We start from the raw sequence: 12,626 nt of genomic DNA on the forward strand, positions 1-12,626 counted from the left end.
TCGCCCTTAATAATCGGGCCAGCTCGGCTACTTTGGTTTCGTCGTTTTTCTGCAATTCTGGTTTCCATCCTCGTTTCTCTTCAGGGCAGGTTGAGTCTTCTGACTGTCCTGGTGTGGATACTGTGGTGGATAGGTTGCAGCAGATTTGGACTCATGTGGTGGACAATTTGACATTGTCTCAGGAGAAGGCTCAACGTTTCGCTAACCGCAGGCGCTGTGTGGGTCCCCGACTTCGTGTTGGGGATTTGGTTTGGTTGTCATCTCGTTATATTCCTATGAAAGTTTCCTCTCCTAAGTTTAAGCCTCGTTTCATTGGTCCGTATAGGATTTCTGAGGTTCTTAATCCTGTGTCTTTTCGTTTGACCCTTCCAGCTTCTTTTTCCATCCATAACGTATTCCATAGGTCATTGTTGCGGAGATACGTGGCACCTGTGGTTCCATCTGTTGATCCTCCTGCCCCGGTTTTGGTTGAGGGGGGAGTTGGAGTATATAGTGGAGAAGATTTTGGATTCTCGTATTTCGAGACGGAAACTCCAGTACCTGGTTAAGTGGAAGGGTTATGGTCAGGAAGATAATTCCTGGGTCTTTGCCTCTGATGTTAATGCTGCCGATCTGGTTCGTGCCTTTCATTTGGCTCATCCTGGTCGGCCTGGGGGCTCTGGTGAGGGTTCGGTGACCCCTCCTCAAGGGGGGGGCATTGTTGTGAATTCTGTGGTCAAGCTCCCTCCTGTGGTCATGAGTGGTACTTCGGCTGGTTCTGTCTATGAGCTTCCTCTGGTGGATGTGAGTGGGGCTGCGGCTTCTGAGTTTCCTTCCTCAGGTAACGAGGTTAAGTCGTTAGGTGCTCTATTTAACTCCACCTAGTTCTTTGTTCCTGGCCTCCAGTCAATGTTCCAGTATTGGTCTTGCTCTCTCCTGGATCGTTCTTGTGGCCTGTCAACCCTGCATAAGCTAAGTTTTACTTGTGTTACTTTTGTTTGCTATATTTTCTGTCCAGCTTGCTATATTGGTTTTTCTTGCTTGCTGGAAGCTCTGAGACGCAGAGGGAGCACCTCCGTACCGTTAGTCGGCGCGGAGGGTTTTTTTGCCCCCTCTGTGTGGTTGTTTGTAGGTTTTTGTGCTGACCGCAAAGCTATCTTTCCTATCCTCGGTCTATTCAGTAAGTCGGGCCTCACTTTGCTAAAATCTATTTCATCTCTGTGTTTGTATTTTCATCTTAACTCACAGTCATTATACGTGGGGGGCTGCCTTTTCCTTTGGGGAATTTCTCTGAGGCAAGGTAGGCTTATTTTTCTATCTTCAGGGCTAGCTAGTTTCTCAGGCTGTGCCGAGTTGCATAGGGAGCGTTAGGCGCAATCCACGGCTACCTCTAGTGTGGTGTGATAGGATTAGGGATTGCGGTCAGCAGAGTTCCCACGTCTCAGAGCTCGTCCTATGTTAGTAACTATCAGGTCACTTTGTGTGCTCTTAACCACTAGGTCCATTGTGGTTCTGAATCACCTGTTCATAACAGGGTTCATAATGATGTTCCTTTGATGTCAATCTCCTCTTCTTCCTCTTCTGAAATTCCAGAGATTTTGTCTGATTTTCAGGATGTATTCGATGAGCCCAAGTCCAGTTTCCTTCCACCGCACAGGGACTGCGATTGTGCTATTGACTTGATTCCAGGCTGTAAGTTTCCTAAGGGTCGACTTTTCAACCTGTCTGTGCCTGAACATACCACCATGCGGAGCTATATTAAGGAGTCTTTGGAGAAAGGGCATATTCGGCCATCTTCTTCACCGTTGGGAGCGGGGTTCTTTTTTGTTGCTAAAAAAGATGGTTCCTTGAGACCCTGTATTGATTATCGCCTCTTGAATAAAATCACGGTCAAGTTTCAATATCCTTTGTCTTTGCTTACCGATTTGTTTGCTAGGATTAAGGGAGCTAGTTGGTTTTCTAAGTTTGACCTTCGGGGGGCATATAATCTTGTTCGTATTAAGCAGGGTGATGAATGGAAAACTGCATTTAATACGCCCGAAGGCCATTTTGAATACCTTGTGATGCCATTCGGGCTCACTAATGCTCCATCTGTTTTTCAGTCCTTCATGCATGATATCTTCCGGACTTATATTGATAAGTTCTTGATTGTATATTTGGACGATATTTTGATTTTTTCCGATGATTGGGAGTCTCATGTGGAGCAGGTCAGGATGGTATTTCAGATCCTTCGTGACAATGCCCTGTTTGTGAAAGGGTCTAAGTGTCTCTTTGGGGTGCAGAAGGTCTCTTTTTTTGGGCTTTATTTTTTCTCCCTCATCTATAGAGATGGATCCGGTTAAGGTTCAGGCTATTCATGATTGGATTCAGCCCACATCTGTGAAGAGCCTTCAGAAAATTTTGGGTTTTGCAAATTTTTATCGCCGTTTCATTGCTAATTTTTCCAGCGTGGTTAAACCCTTGACCGATTTGACGAAGAAAGGCGCGGATGTGGCGAATTGGTCCTCTGCGGCTGTCTCTGCCTTTCAGGAGCTTAAACGTTGATTTACTTCTGCTCCGGTGTTGCGCCAACCGGATGTTTCTCTTCCGTTTCAGGTTGAGGTTGACGCTTCTGAGATTGGGGCAGGGGCCGTTTTGTCTCAGAGGGATCCTGTTGGTTCCTTAATGAAACCGTGTGCCTTCTTTTCCCGTAAGTTTTCGCCTGCTGAACGCAATTATGATGTCGGCAATCGGGAGTTGTTGGCTATGAAGTGGGCGTTTGAGGAGTGGTGACATTGGCTTGAGGGAGCTATGCACCGTATTGTGGTCTTGACTGATCATAAGAATTTGATTTACCTCGAGTATGCTAAACGGCTGAATCCTAGACAGGCTCGATGGTCCTTGTTTTTTTCCCGTTTTGATTTTGTGGTCTCGTACCTTCCGGGTTCTAAGAATATTAAGGCTGATGCCCTCTCTAGGAGTTTTTTGCCTGATTCTCCTGAGGTCTTGGAACCGGTCGGTATTTTGAAAAAAGGGGTGGTCCTTTCTGCCATTTCCCCTGATTTACGACGGGTTCTTCAGGAATTTCAAGCTGATAAACCTGATCGGTGTCCTGTGGGGAAATTGTTTGTTCCTGACAGATGGACTAGTAGAGTGATTTCTGAGGTTCACTGTTCCATGTTGGCTGGTCATCCTGGCATTTTTGGTACCAGAGACTTGGTTGGCAGGTCCTTTTGGTGGCCTTCCTTGTCGCGTGACGTGCGTTATTTTGTGCAGTTCTGTGGGACTTGTGCGCGGGCCAATCCTTGTTGTTCCCGTGCTAGTGGGTTGCTTTTGCCATTGCCGGTCCCTGAGAGGCCCTGGACGCATATTTCTGTGGATTTTATTTCCGATCTTCCGGTTTCCCAGAGGATGTCGGTTATCTGGGTTGTTTGTGACCGGTTCTCTAAGATGGTTCATTTGGTGCCTTTGCCTAAATTGCCTTCCTCTTCGGATTTGGTTCCGTTGTTTTTTCAGCATGTGGTCCGTTTGCATGGTATTCCGGAGAATATTGTGTCCGACAGAGGTTCCCAGTTTGTTTCTAGGTTTTGGCGGGCCTTTTGTGCTAGGCTGGGCATTGATTTGTCTTTTTCTTCTGCGTTCCATCCTCAGACAAATGGTCAGACCGAGCGAACTAATCAGACTTTGGAGACGTATTTGAGATGCTTTGTGTCTGCTGATCAGGATGATTGGGTGGCTTTCTTGCCATTGGCAGAGTTTGCCCTTAATAATCGGGCTAGTTCGGCTACCTTGGTTTCGCCTTTCTTTTGTAATTTTGGTTTTCATCCTCGTTTTTTCTTCTGGGCAGGTTGAGCCTTCTGACTGTACTGGTGTGGATTCTGTGGTGGACAAGTTGCAGCAGATTTGGGCTCATGTGGTGGACAATTTTTTGTTTCTGCCGATCAGGATGATTGGGTGTCCTTTTTGCCTTTGGCTGAGTTCGCCCTTAATAATCGGGCCAGCTCGGCTACTTTGGTTTCGTCGTTTTTCTGCAATTCTGGTTTCCATCCTCGTTTCTCTTCAGGGCAGGTTGAGTCTTCTGACTGTCCTAGTGTGGATACTGTGGTGGATAGGTTGCAGCAGATTTGGACTCATGTGGTGGACAATTTGACATTGTCTCAAGAGGAGGCTCAACGTTTTGCTAATCGTCGTCGGTGTGTTGGTTCCCGGCTTCGGGTTGGGGATCTGGTCTGGTTGTCTTCCCGTCATGTTCCTATGAAGGTTTCTTCTCCTAAGTTTAAGCCTCGGTTTATTGGTCCTTATAGGATTTCTGAGATTATTAACCCCTTTACCCCCAAGGGTGGTTTGCACGTTAAAGGGACTCTGTCACCTGAATTTGGCGGGACTGGTTTTGGGTCATATGGGCGGAGTTTTCGGGTGTTGATTCACCCTTTCCTTACCCGCTGGCTGCATGCTGGCTGCAATATTGGATTGAAGTTCATTCTCTGTCCTCCATAGTACACGCCTGCGCAAAGCAATCTTGCCAAATTCAGGTGACAGGTTCCCTTTAATGACCAGGCCAATTTTTACAATTCTGACCACTGTCCCTTTATGAGGTTATAACTCTGGAACGCTTCAACGGATCCCAGTGATTCTTACATTGTTTTCTCGGGACATATTGTACTTCATGATAGTGGTAAAAATTCTTTGATAGTACCTGCGTTTGTTTGCAAAAAAAATGGAAATTTGGCGAAAATTATGAAAATTACGCAATTTTCCAACTTTGAATTTTTATGCAATGAAATCACAGAGATATGTCACACAAAATACTTAATAAGTAACATTTCCCACATGTTTACTTTACATCAGCACAATTTTGGAATCAAAATTTTTTTTTGTTAGGGAGTTATAAGGGTTAAAAGTTGACCAGCAATTTCTCATTTTTACAACACCATTTTTTTTAGGGACTACATCTCATTTGAAGTCATTTTGAGGGGTCTATATGATAGAAAATACCCAAGTGTGACACCATTCTAAAAACGGCACCCCTCAAGGTGCTCAAAACCATATTTAAGAAGTTTATTAACCCTTCTGGTGCTTCACAGGAATTTTTGGAATGTTTAAATAAAAATGAACATTTAACTTTTTTTCACAAAAAATTCACTTCAGCTCCAATTTGTTTTATTTTACCAAGGGTAACAGGAGAAAATGGACGGCAAAAGTTGTTGTACAATTTGTCCTGAGTACGCTGATACCCCATATGTGGGGGTAAACCACTGTTTGGGCGAATGGGAGAGCTCGGAAGGGAAGGAGCGCCATTTGACTTTTCAATGCAAAATTGACAGGAATTGAGATGGGACACCATGTTGCGTTTGGAGAGCCACTGATGTGCCTAAACATTGAAACCCCCCACAAGTGACACCATTTTGGAAAGTAGACCCCCTAAGGAACTTATCTAGAGGTGTGGTGAGCACTTTGACCCACCAAGTGCTTCACAGAAGTTTATAATGCAGAACCGTAAAAATAAAAAATCATATTTTTTCACAAAAATTATCTTTTCGCCCCCAATTTTTTATTTTCCCAAGGGTAAGAGAAGAGATTGGACGCCAAAAGTTGTTGTACAATTTGTCTTGATTACGCTGATACCCCATATGTGGGGGTAAACCACTGTTTGGGCTCATGGGAGAGCTCGGAAGGGAAGGAGCGCCGTTTGACTTTTCAATGCAAAATTGACAGGAATTGAGATGGGACGCCATGTTCGTTTGGAGAGCCACTGATGTGCCTAAACATTGAAACCCCCCACAAGGGACACCATTTTGGAAAGCAGACCCCCTAAGGAATTTATCTAGATGTGTTTTGAGCGCTTTGACCCACCAAGGGCTTCACAGAAGTTTATAATGCAGAGCCGTAAAAATAAAACAAAAATTTTTTCCCATAAAAATTATTTTTTAGCCCCCAGTTTTGTATTTTCCCAAGGGTAACAGGAGAAATTGGACCCCAAAATTTGTTGTCCAATTTGTCCTGAGTGCGCTGATACCCCATATGTGGGGGGGAACCACTGTTTGGGCGCATGGGAGGGCTCGGAAGGGAAGGAGCTCCATTTGGAATGCAGACTTAGATGGAATGGTCTGTAGGTGTCACATTGCGTTTGCAGAGCCCCTAATGTACCTAAACAGTAGAAAGCCCCCGCAAGTGACACCATTTTGGAAACTAGACCCCCTAAGTAACTCATCTAGATGTGTTGTGAGAGCTTTGAACCCCCAAGTGTTTCACTACAGTTTGTAACGCAGAGCCGTGAAAAAAAAAAAAAAAAACTTTCCCCCAAAAATTATTTTTTAGCCCCCAGTTTTGTATTTTACCGAGGGTAACAGGAGAAATTGGATCCCAAAATTTGTTGTTCAATTTGTCCTGAGTACGCTGATACCCCATATGTGGGGGGGAACCACTGTTTGGCCGCATGGGAGGGCTCGGAAGGGAAGGAGCGCCATTTGGAATGCAGACTTAGATGGAATGCTCTGCAGGTGGCACATTGCGTTTGCAGAGCCCCTAATGTACCAAAACAGTAGAAACCCCCCACAAGTGACCCCATATTGGAAACTAGACCCCCCAGGGAACTCATCTAGATGTGTTGTGAGAACTTTGAACCCCTAAGTGTTTCAGTACAGTTTATAACGCAGAGCCGTGAAAATAAAAAATCTTTTTTTTCCACAAAAATTATTTTTTAGCCCCCAGTTTTGCATTTTCCCAAGGGTATCAGGTGAAATTGGACACCAAAAGTTGTTGTCCAATTTGTCATGAGTACGCTGATACCCCATATGTTGGGGTAAACCCCTGTTTGGGCACACGGGAGAGCTCGGAAGGGAAGGAGCACTGTTTTACTTTTTCAACGCAGAATTGGCTGGAATTGAGATCGGACGCCATGTCGCGTTTGGAGAGCCCCTGATGTGCCTAAACAGTGGAAACCCCTCAATTATAACTGAAAACCTAATCCAAACACACCCCTAACCCTCATCCCAACAGTAACCCTAACCACACCTCTAACCCTGACACACCCCTAACCCTAATCCCAACCCTATTCCCAACTGTAAATGTAATCTAAACCCTAACCGTAACTTTAGCCCCAACCCTAACTGTAGCCCCAACCCTAACCCTAGCCCTAACCCTAGCCCTAACCCTAACCCTAGCCCTAATGGGAAAATGGAAATAAATAAATTTTTTTAATTTTTCCCTAGCTAAGGGGATGATGAAAGGGTTTGATTTACTTTTATAGTGGGTTTTTTAGCGGATTTTTATGATTGGCAGCCGTCACATACTGAAAGACGCTTTTTATTGCAAAAAATATTTTTTGCTTTACCACATTTTGAGAGCTATAATTTTTCCATATTTTGGTCCACAGAGTCATGTGGGTCTTGTTTTTTGCGGGACGAGTTGACGTTTTTATTGGTAACATTTTCAGGCACGTGACATTTTTTGATCGCTTTTTATTACGATTTTTGTGAGGCAGAATGACCAAAAACCAGCTATTCATGAATTTCTTTTGGGGGAGGCGTTTATACCGTTCCACGTTTGGTAAAATTGATAAAGCAGTTTTATTCTTCGGGTCAGTACGATTACAGCGATACCTCATTTATATCATTTTTTTATGTTTTGGCACTTTTATACGATAAAACTATTTTATAGAAAAAATAATTATTTTGGCATCGCTTTATTCTGAGGACTATAACTATTTTACTTTTTCGCTGATGATGCTGTATGGCGGCTCGTTTTTTGCGGGACAAGTTGACGTTTTCAGCGGTGTCATGGTTATTTATATCTGTCGTTTTGATTGCGTGTTATTCCACTTTTTGTTCGGCGGTATGATAATAAAGCGTTGTTTTTTGCCTCGTTTTTTTTTTTTTTTTCTTACGGTGTTTACTGAAGGGGTTAACTAGTGGGCCAGTTTTATAGGTGGGGTCGTTACGGACGCGGCGATACTAAAAATGTGTACTTTTTTTTTTTTTTTATTATTTAGATAAAGAAATGTATTTATGGGAATAATATTTTTTTTTTTCATTATTTAGGAATATTTTTTTAAATTTTTTTTTATACATTTGGAAAAATTTTTTTTAACTTTTTTACTTTGTTCCAGGGGGGGACATCACAGATCAATGATCTGACAGTTTGCACAGCACTGTTTCAGATCACCGATCTGACATGCAGCACTGCAGGCTTCACAGTGCCTGCTCTGAGCAGGCTCTGTGAAGCCACCTCCCTCCCTGCAGGACCCGGATGCCGCGGCCATCTTGGATTCGGGGCCTGCAGCGAGGAGGGAGGTAGGAGACCCTCGCAGCAACGCGATCACATCGCGTTGCTGCGGGGGGCTCAGGGATGCCCGCAGGGAGCCCCCTCCCTGCGCGATGCTTCCCTATACTGCCGGCACACCGCGATCATGTTTGATCGCGGTGTGCCGGGGGTTAATGTGCCGGGGGCGGTCCGTGACACATGCGATAGGCAGCTGACACCTGGCCGCGATCGGCGGCGCTCCCCCCGTGAGCGCTGCCGATCGCATATGACGTACTATCCCGTCGAGGGTCAGATAGGCCCAGGGCACCTCGATGGGATAGTACGTCAAAGGTCAGAAAGGGGTTAATCCGGTGTCTTTTCGACTGGCGCTTCCGGCCTCTTTTGCTATCCATAATGTCTTCCATAGATCTTTATTGCGGAAATATGTGGAGCCCGTTGTTCCCTCTGTTGATCCTCCGGCGCCTGTGTTGGTTGATGGGGAGTTGGAATATGTTGCTGAGAAGATTTTGGATTCCTGTTTTTCGAGGCGGAAGCTTCAGTACCTGGTCAAATGGAAGGGTTATGGCCAGGAGGATAATTCTTGGGTTTTTGCCTCTGATGTCCATGCTGCTGATTTGGTTCGTGCCTTTCATCTGGCTCATCCTGATCGTCCTGGGGGCTCTGGTGACTGGTGAGGGTTCGGTGACCCCTCCTCAAGGGGGGGTACTGTTGTGAATTCTGCTTTTGAGCTCCCTCTGGTGGTAGCAGATGGTAATGCAGTTGTTCCTGGGCTGCAGTCTTGGACAGGTGTATCTGCTAATTGCAGTTCGGACTGGGGTATTTAGGCTTGCAGGACTTATTAGTCCTTGCCAGTTGTCATTGTTTTTTGGGATATGATGGATCTCTTTCTGGCTTCTCCTGCTTGGTTGCCATTTCAGCAAAGATAAGTGTCTGTTTCTTTTTCTGTGGCACACAGGCTGTGTGCTTGTTTTGGATTGTATTCCTGCTCTGAATGTAGGATTCGCTGGAGTCGCAGATTTACGCTCCTACGTCTTTAGTTAGATGTAGGAAGTTTTTGTATATTCTGCTGTGGATATTTTTGAAAGGTTTTAATACTGACCGCACAGAACTCTATCCTATCCTGTCCTATTTAGCTAGAGTGGCCTCTTGTGCTAAATCCTGTTTTTCTGCCTGTGTATGTTTTTCCTCTCCGACTCACCACCAATATTTGTGGAGGGCTGTCTATCCTTTGGGGTTCTGCTCTGAGGCAAGATAGTATTCCTATTTCCATCTTTAGGGGTATTTAGTCCTCCGGCTGTGACGAGGTGTCTAGGATTGGTTAGGTACACTCCACGGCTACTTCTAGTTGCAGTGTTAAGATCAGGATTTGCGGTCAGTATAGTGACCACCTACTCCAGTGAAAGTTTTCATGTTGCTCCAAGGTCACCGAATCATAACACATACCCTAACCCCCTAGGCTGGGTTCACACTGCGTCTGTGGCATCTGTTAGACGGCCTACGTTACACCCCGGCATAAGGGGGTGTAACGCAGTCCGTTAACGCCACCACAATTGGCGTGCGCTAGCGATGTGCCGTCATTGAGTGACGTACCCTGGGACGCGGGCTGCAGCGTTTCCGGGTCCGTCACCGCTAGCGCAGATAGAGCATCTACTAGCTCTATCTGCGCTAGTGTGATGACACATCGGCACTTGCGTTAACAGCAGCCCGCTAACGTATGTATTGAACGGGTTGCTGTTATGTTTATCCCATCAAGACTTTCATGAATTGTAACACTAAAAATGTGGTATACATCATGGAATGCATGGCATGCCATCTTAAATACGTGGGGAGTACCATACGGTCTTTAAAAACACGTATTCGTGAACATATTTATGATGCTGAAAATATTAGTGTCAATAGGAATATTTCACAAGTTTCACAACACTTTATTAACCATCATCAATCTAACCTTGAGTCACTTAAAATTTATGCAATTGAAAAAATTCATAAACCATTTAGAGGAGGAGACATTGAGGTGACCCTGAGAAACAGGGAATCATGGTGGATCTTTAAACTCGGAACAAGAATTCCACATGGTTTAAACAAAAGGAAAGATCTCATGCTCTTTTATTAGTGTTCTGAGGGTTTACAAACTATGAAGTTGCTCTTTTGCCATCTAGTACTAACTAAATTTGTAGTTTACATTTCCCGTATAATTAATGACTCCTTTGTGAGGCTAATAGCTATCAATTTGCCTCCCCTTTTTTTTTTTTTTTCCCCTTGCTTGCCGGCCGCTGTTACATTGTCACGGCATCTGCAGCTGTGCTTTTACCTATTTGCTCCAACCTAGTTTGGCTGCTACAGCTCCCTGCTTGGGAGATTCCTGCCATTGATTGTTCTGTTTTTCCATCTATGGTTGTCTGTGAGCTCGCTATTTTCAAAGGTACTAGGGAATTTTATAGTTCCATTCATTATGAGATTTACATGTATGTCTTATTTTCTTAAGAACTCACATGAGTTTGTGTCTATGTAGACTAATATGGTTTTTTTCTATATTGTTATGTGGGTTCACGACATATGACACTGTACATACTATTTTACTATCATATTCTTGGATTTATTTAATGATTATTGTAATGTTATTATTATTTTGCATATAGTTTTTGTATTTTGTGCTATTTTTGTTTTCTCTGCATTTCTGTTTAGTTAAAACACCTGTTTTTGTCTTTCCATCAAGCTTGTCTTGCTTCCATTATCATGTGTGCCTATTTTTGTTTGATTAGACAATTCTACCAATTGCAACACCGGAGTGATGACCGGATACTAGCATAAAAGTATAGACATGTCTTGTACAGGTATCATGATTAAGGGTGCTTAGTCACCGGAAATGCGTTGACCTTGGTTTTAATTTTTCTGTATGCTGATGTTTTGTCCTTTCACTATATTTTAAGTGAAATCAACTATGGATTTTTCACTATTTCGTTGAGCTGGATCTCCTTCTCTTTCCTGTTCGTCCACGCCCAGACACAGCGGTTCCGTGCTCCGAGCTCCTGGGAAAGTCGGTATGGTGAGCTGGATTTTGTTTTTCCTGTATTGAACGGGTTGCTGTTAACGCAATCTGAACTCGGCCTTAGACCTCAGTCCAGAGCCTCTCACCTAGCCAAATTAGTTCTCATTCTTCGCACTGATGAGGGCCAACAGCCCGAAACACTGTATCTGCGAATTGAGATGCTGATTTGGCTTTTGCCCTAATTCATATTACAAGAGTCGTTAGAGGGTTGATTGTGACGTGTAGGATCGCTACTTCCAACAGGTGGCGCTATGGAGTTGAAGTCCTCTTTTTCTCTGAAGAGGCATTTTACATATACTGTATAAATCAACAACTTAACTTGCCCATGGAGTATGACAGCACCTGTACGCACCTAGATGAGCTATGTGGGAGCTCCTCTCACCGACTATGGTTATTCATACTCATGGTTCGGGCTTATATTTCCTATCTCTTTTACAAGGGGTAATAGCAGAAAATTTATTACACAATTTCTATTAAATGTGGCAATATCCTATATGTGGTCAAAAACTGCTGTTTGGGCAAATGGCAGGGCTCGGAAGGGAAGAAGCGCCATTTGGTATTTGAAGCCTAAATTTGGCTGGAATGGATTGCAGACACTTTGTCTTATTTGAAGAGCTCCTAAGGTACCAAAACAGCAGAAACCCCCACAAGTGACCTCATTTGGAAACTACAGACACCACATGTGCCTCACAGAATTTCATAGCATTGGGCGATGAAGAAAGAATAATTACAATTTTTACCACCAAAATGTTGCTTTAGCCCAACTTTTTTAATTTTTATAAGGGCTATAGGAAAAAATGGACCTCCACCGGCTGCTGTGTAATTTCTCCTAAATGCGACAATACCCTTCGTGTGATTGGGAAGTACTTTTCAGGCACAGTGCAAAGCTGAGAAGGGAAGGAGCGCCATATAGTTCAGGTTTGGCTGCTATGGTTTGTGGGTGCCATGACCCACTGAGAGAGCCCCTGAGGTGCCAGACTAGCACAAACCCCCATAAGTGTCCCCATTTTACAAACTACACCTTTCAATGAATTCATCTAAGGGTGCAGTGACCATATTTACACCATGGGTGTGCCACAGAATTTTGTATCATTAGGCAGTGAAGAAAAAATAATCACATTTTTGAAGCACAAATATGACGTTTTAGTCACAAATTTTAAATTTTCACAAGCGGAAATGAGTAAAACTGGCAACAACATTTGCCCCAGAATTTCTGCTGAATACTGTACAGCCATATGTGGCCGTACAGTAGTGCCATGCCATAAGGCTAGACTTGGGATGAAAGGAAAGCTTTTTATATCTTGGAGAACAAATTACTATAGAATAGTTTGCGGACTCTATATGCAGAGCTCTTAAG

General features: G+C 43.9%; 1 protein-coding gene across 2 annotated transcripts in view; it reads left to right on the forward strand.

The window, feature by feature from the left end:
• Positions 1–12,626, forward strand: part of LOC138663943 (zinc finger protein 271-like) — a 48,628-nt gene that overhangs the window by 20,737 nt on the left and 15,265 nt on the right. The window contains exon 2 of one of the 2 annotated variants that reach the window (XM_069750317.1): positions 11,151–11,266. The exons of the other annotated variant lie outside the window; for it this stretch is intronic. Coding sequence (XP_069606418.1) covers positions 11,264–11,266 — 3 coding nt within the window. The 5' untranslated portion in view covers positions 11,151–11,263. The remainder of the gene's footprint in view (positions 1–11,150; positions 11,267–12,626) is intronic. 2 annotated transcript variants of the gene reach the window in all.

Source organism: Ranitomeya imitator, chromosome 2, assembly GCF_032444005.1.
Source record: "Ranitomeya imitator isolate aRanImi1 chromosome 2, aRanImi1.pri, whole genome shotgun sequence".
Taxonomy (NCBI): domain Eukaryota; kingdom Metazoa; phylum Chordata; class Amphibia; order Anura; family Dendrobatidae; genus Ranitomeya; species Ranitomeya imitator.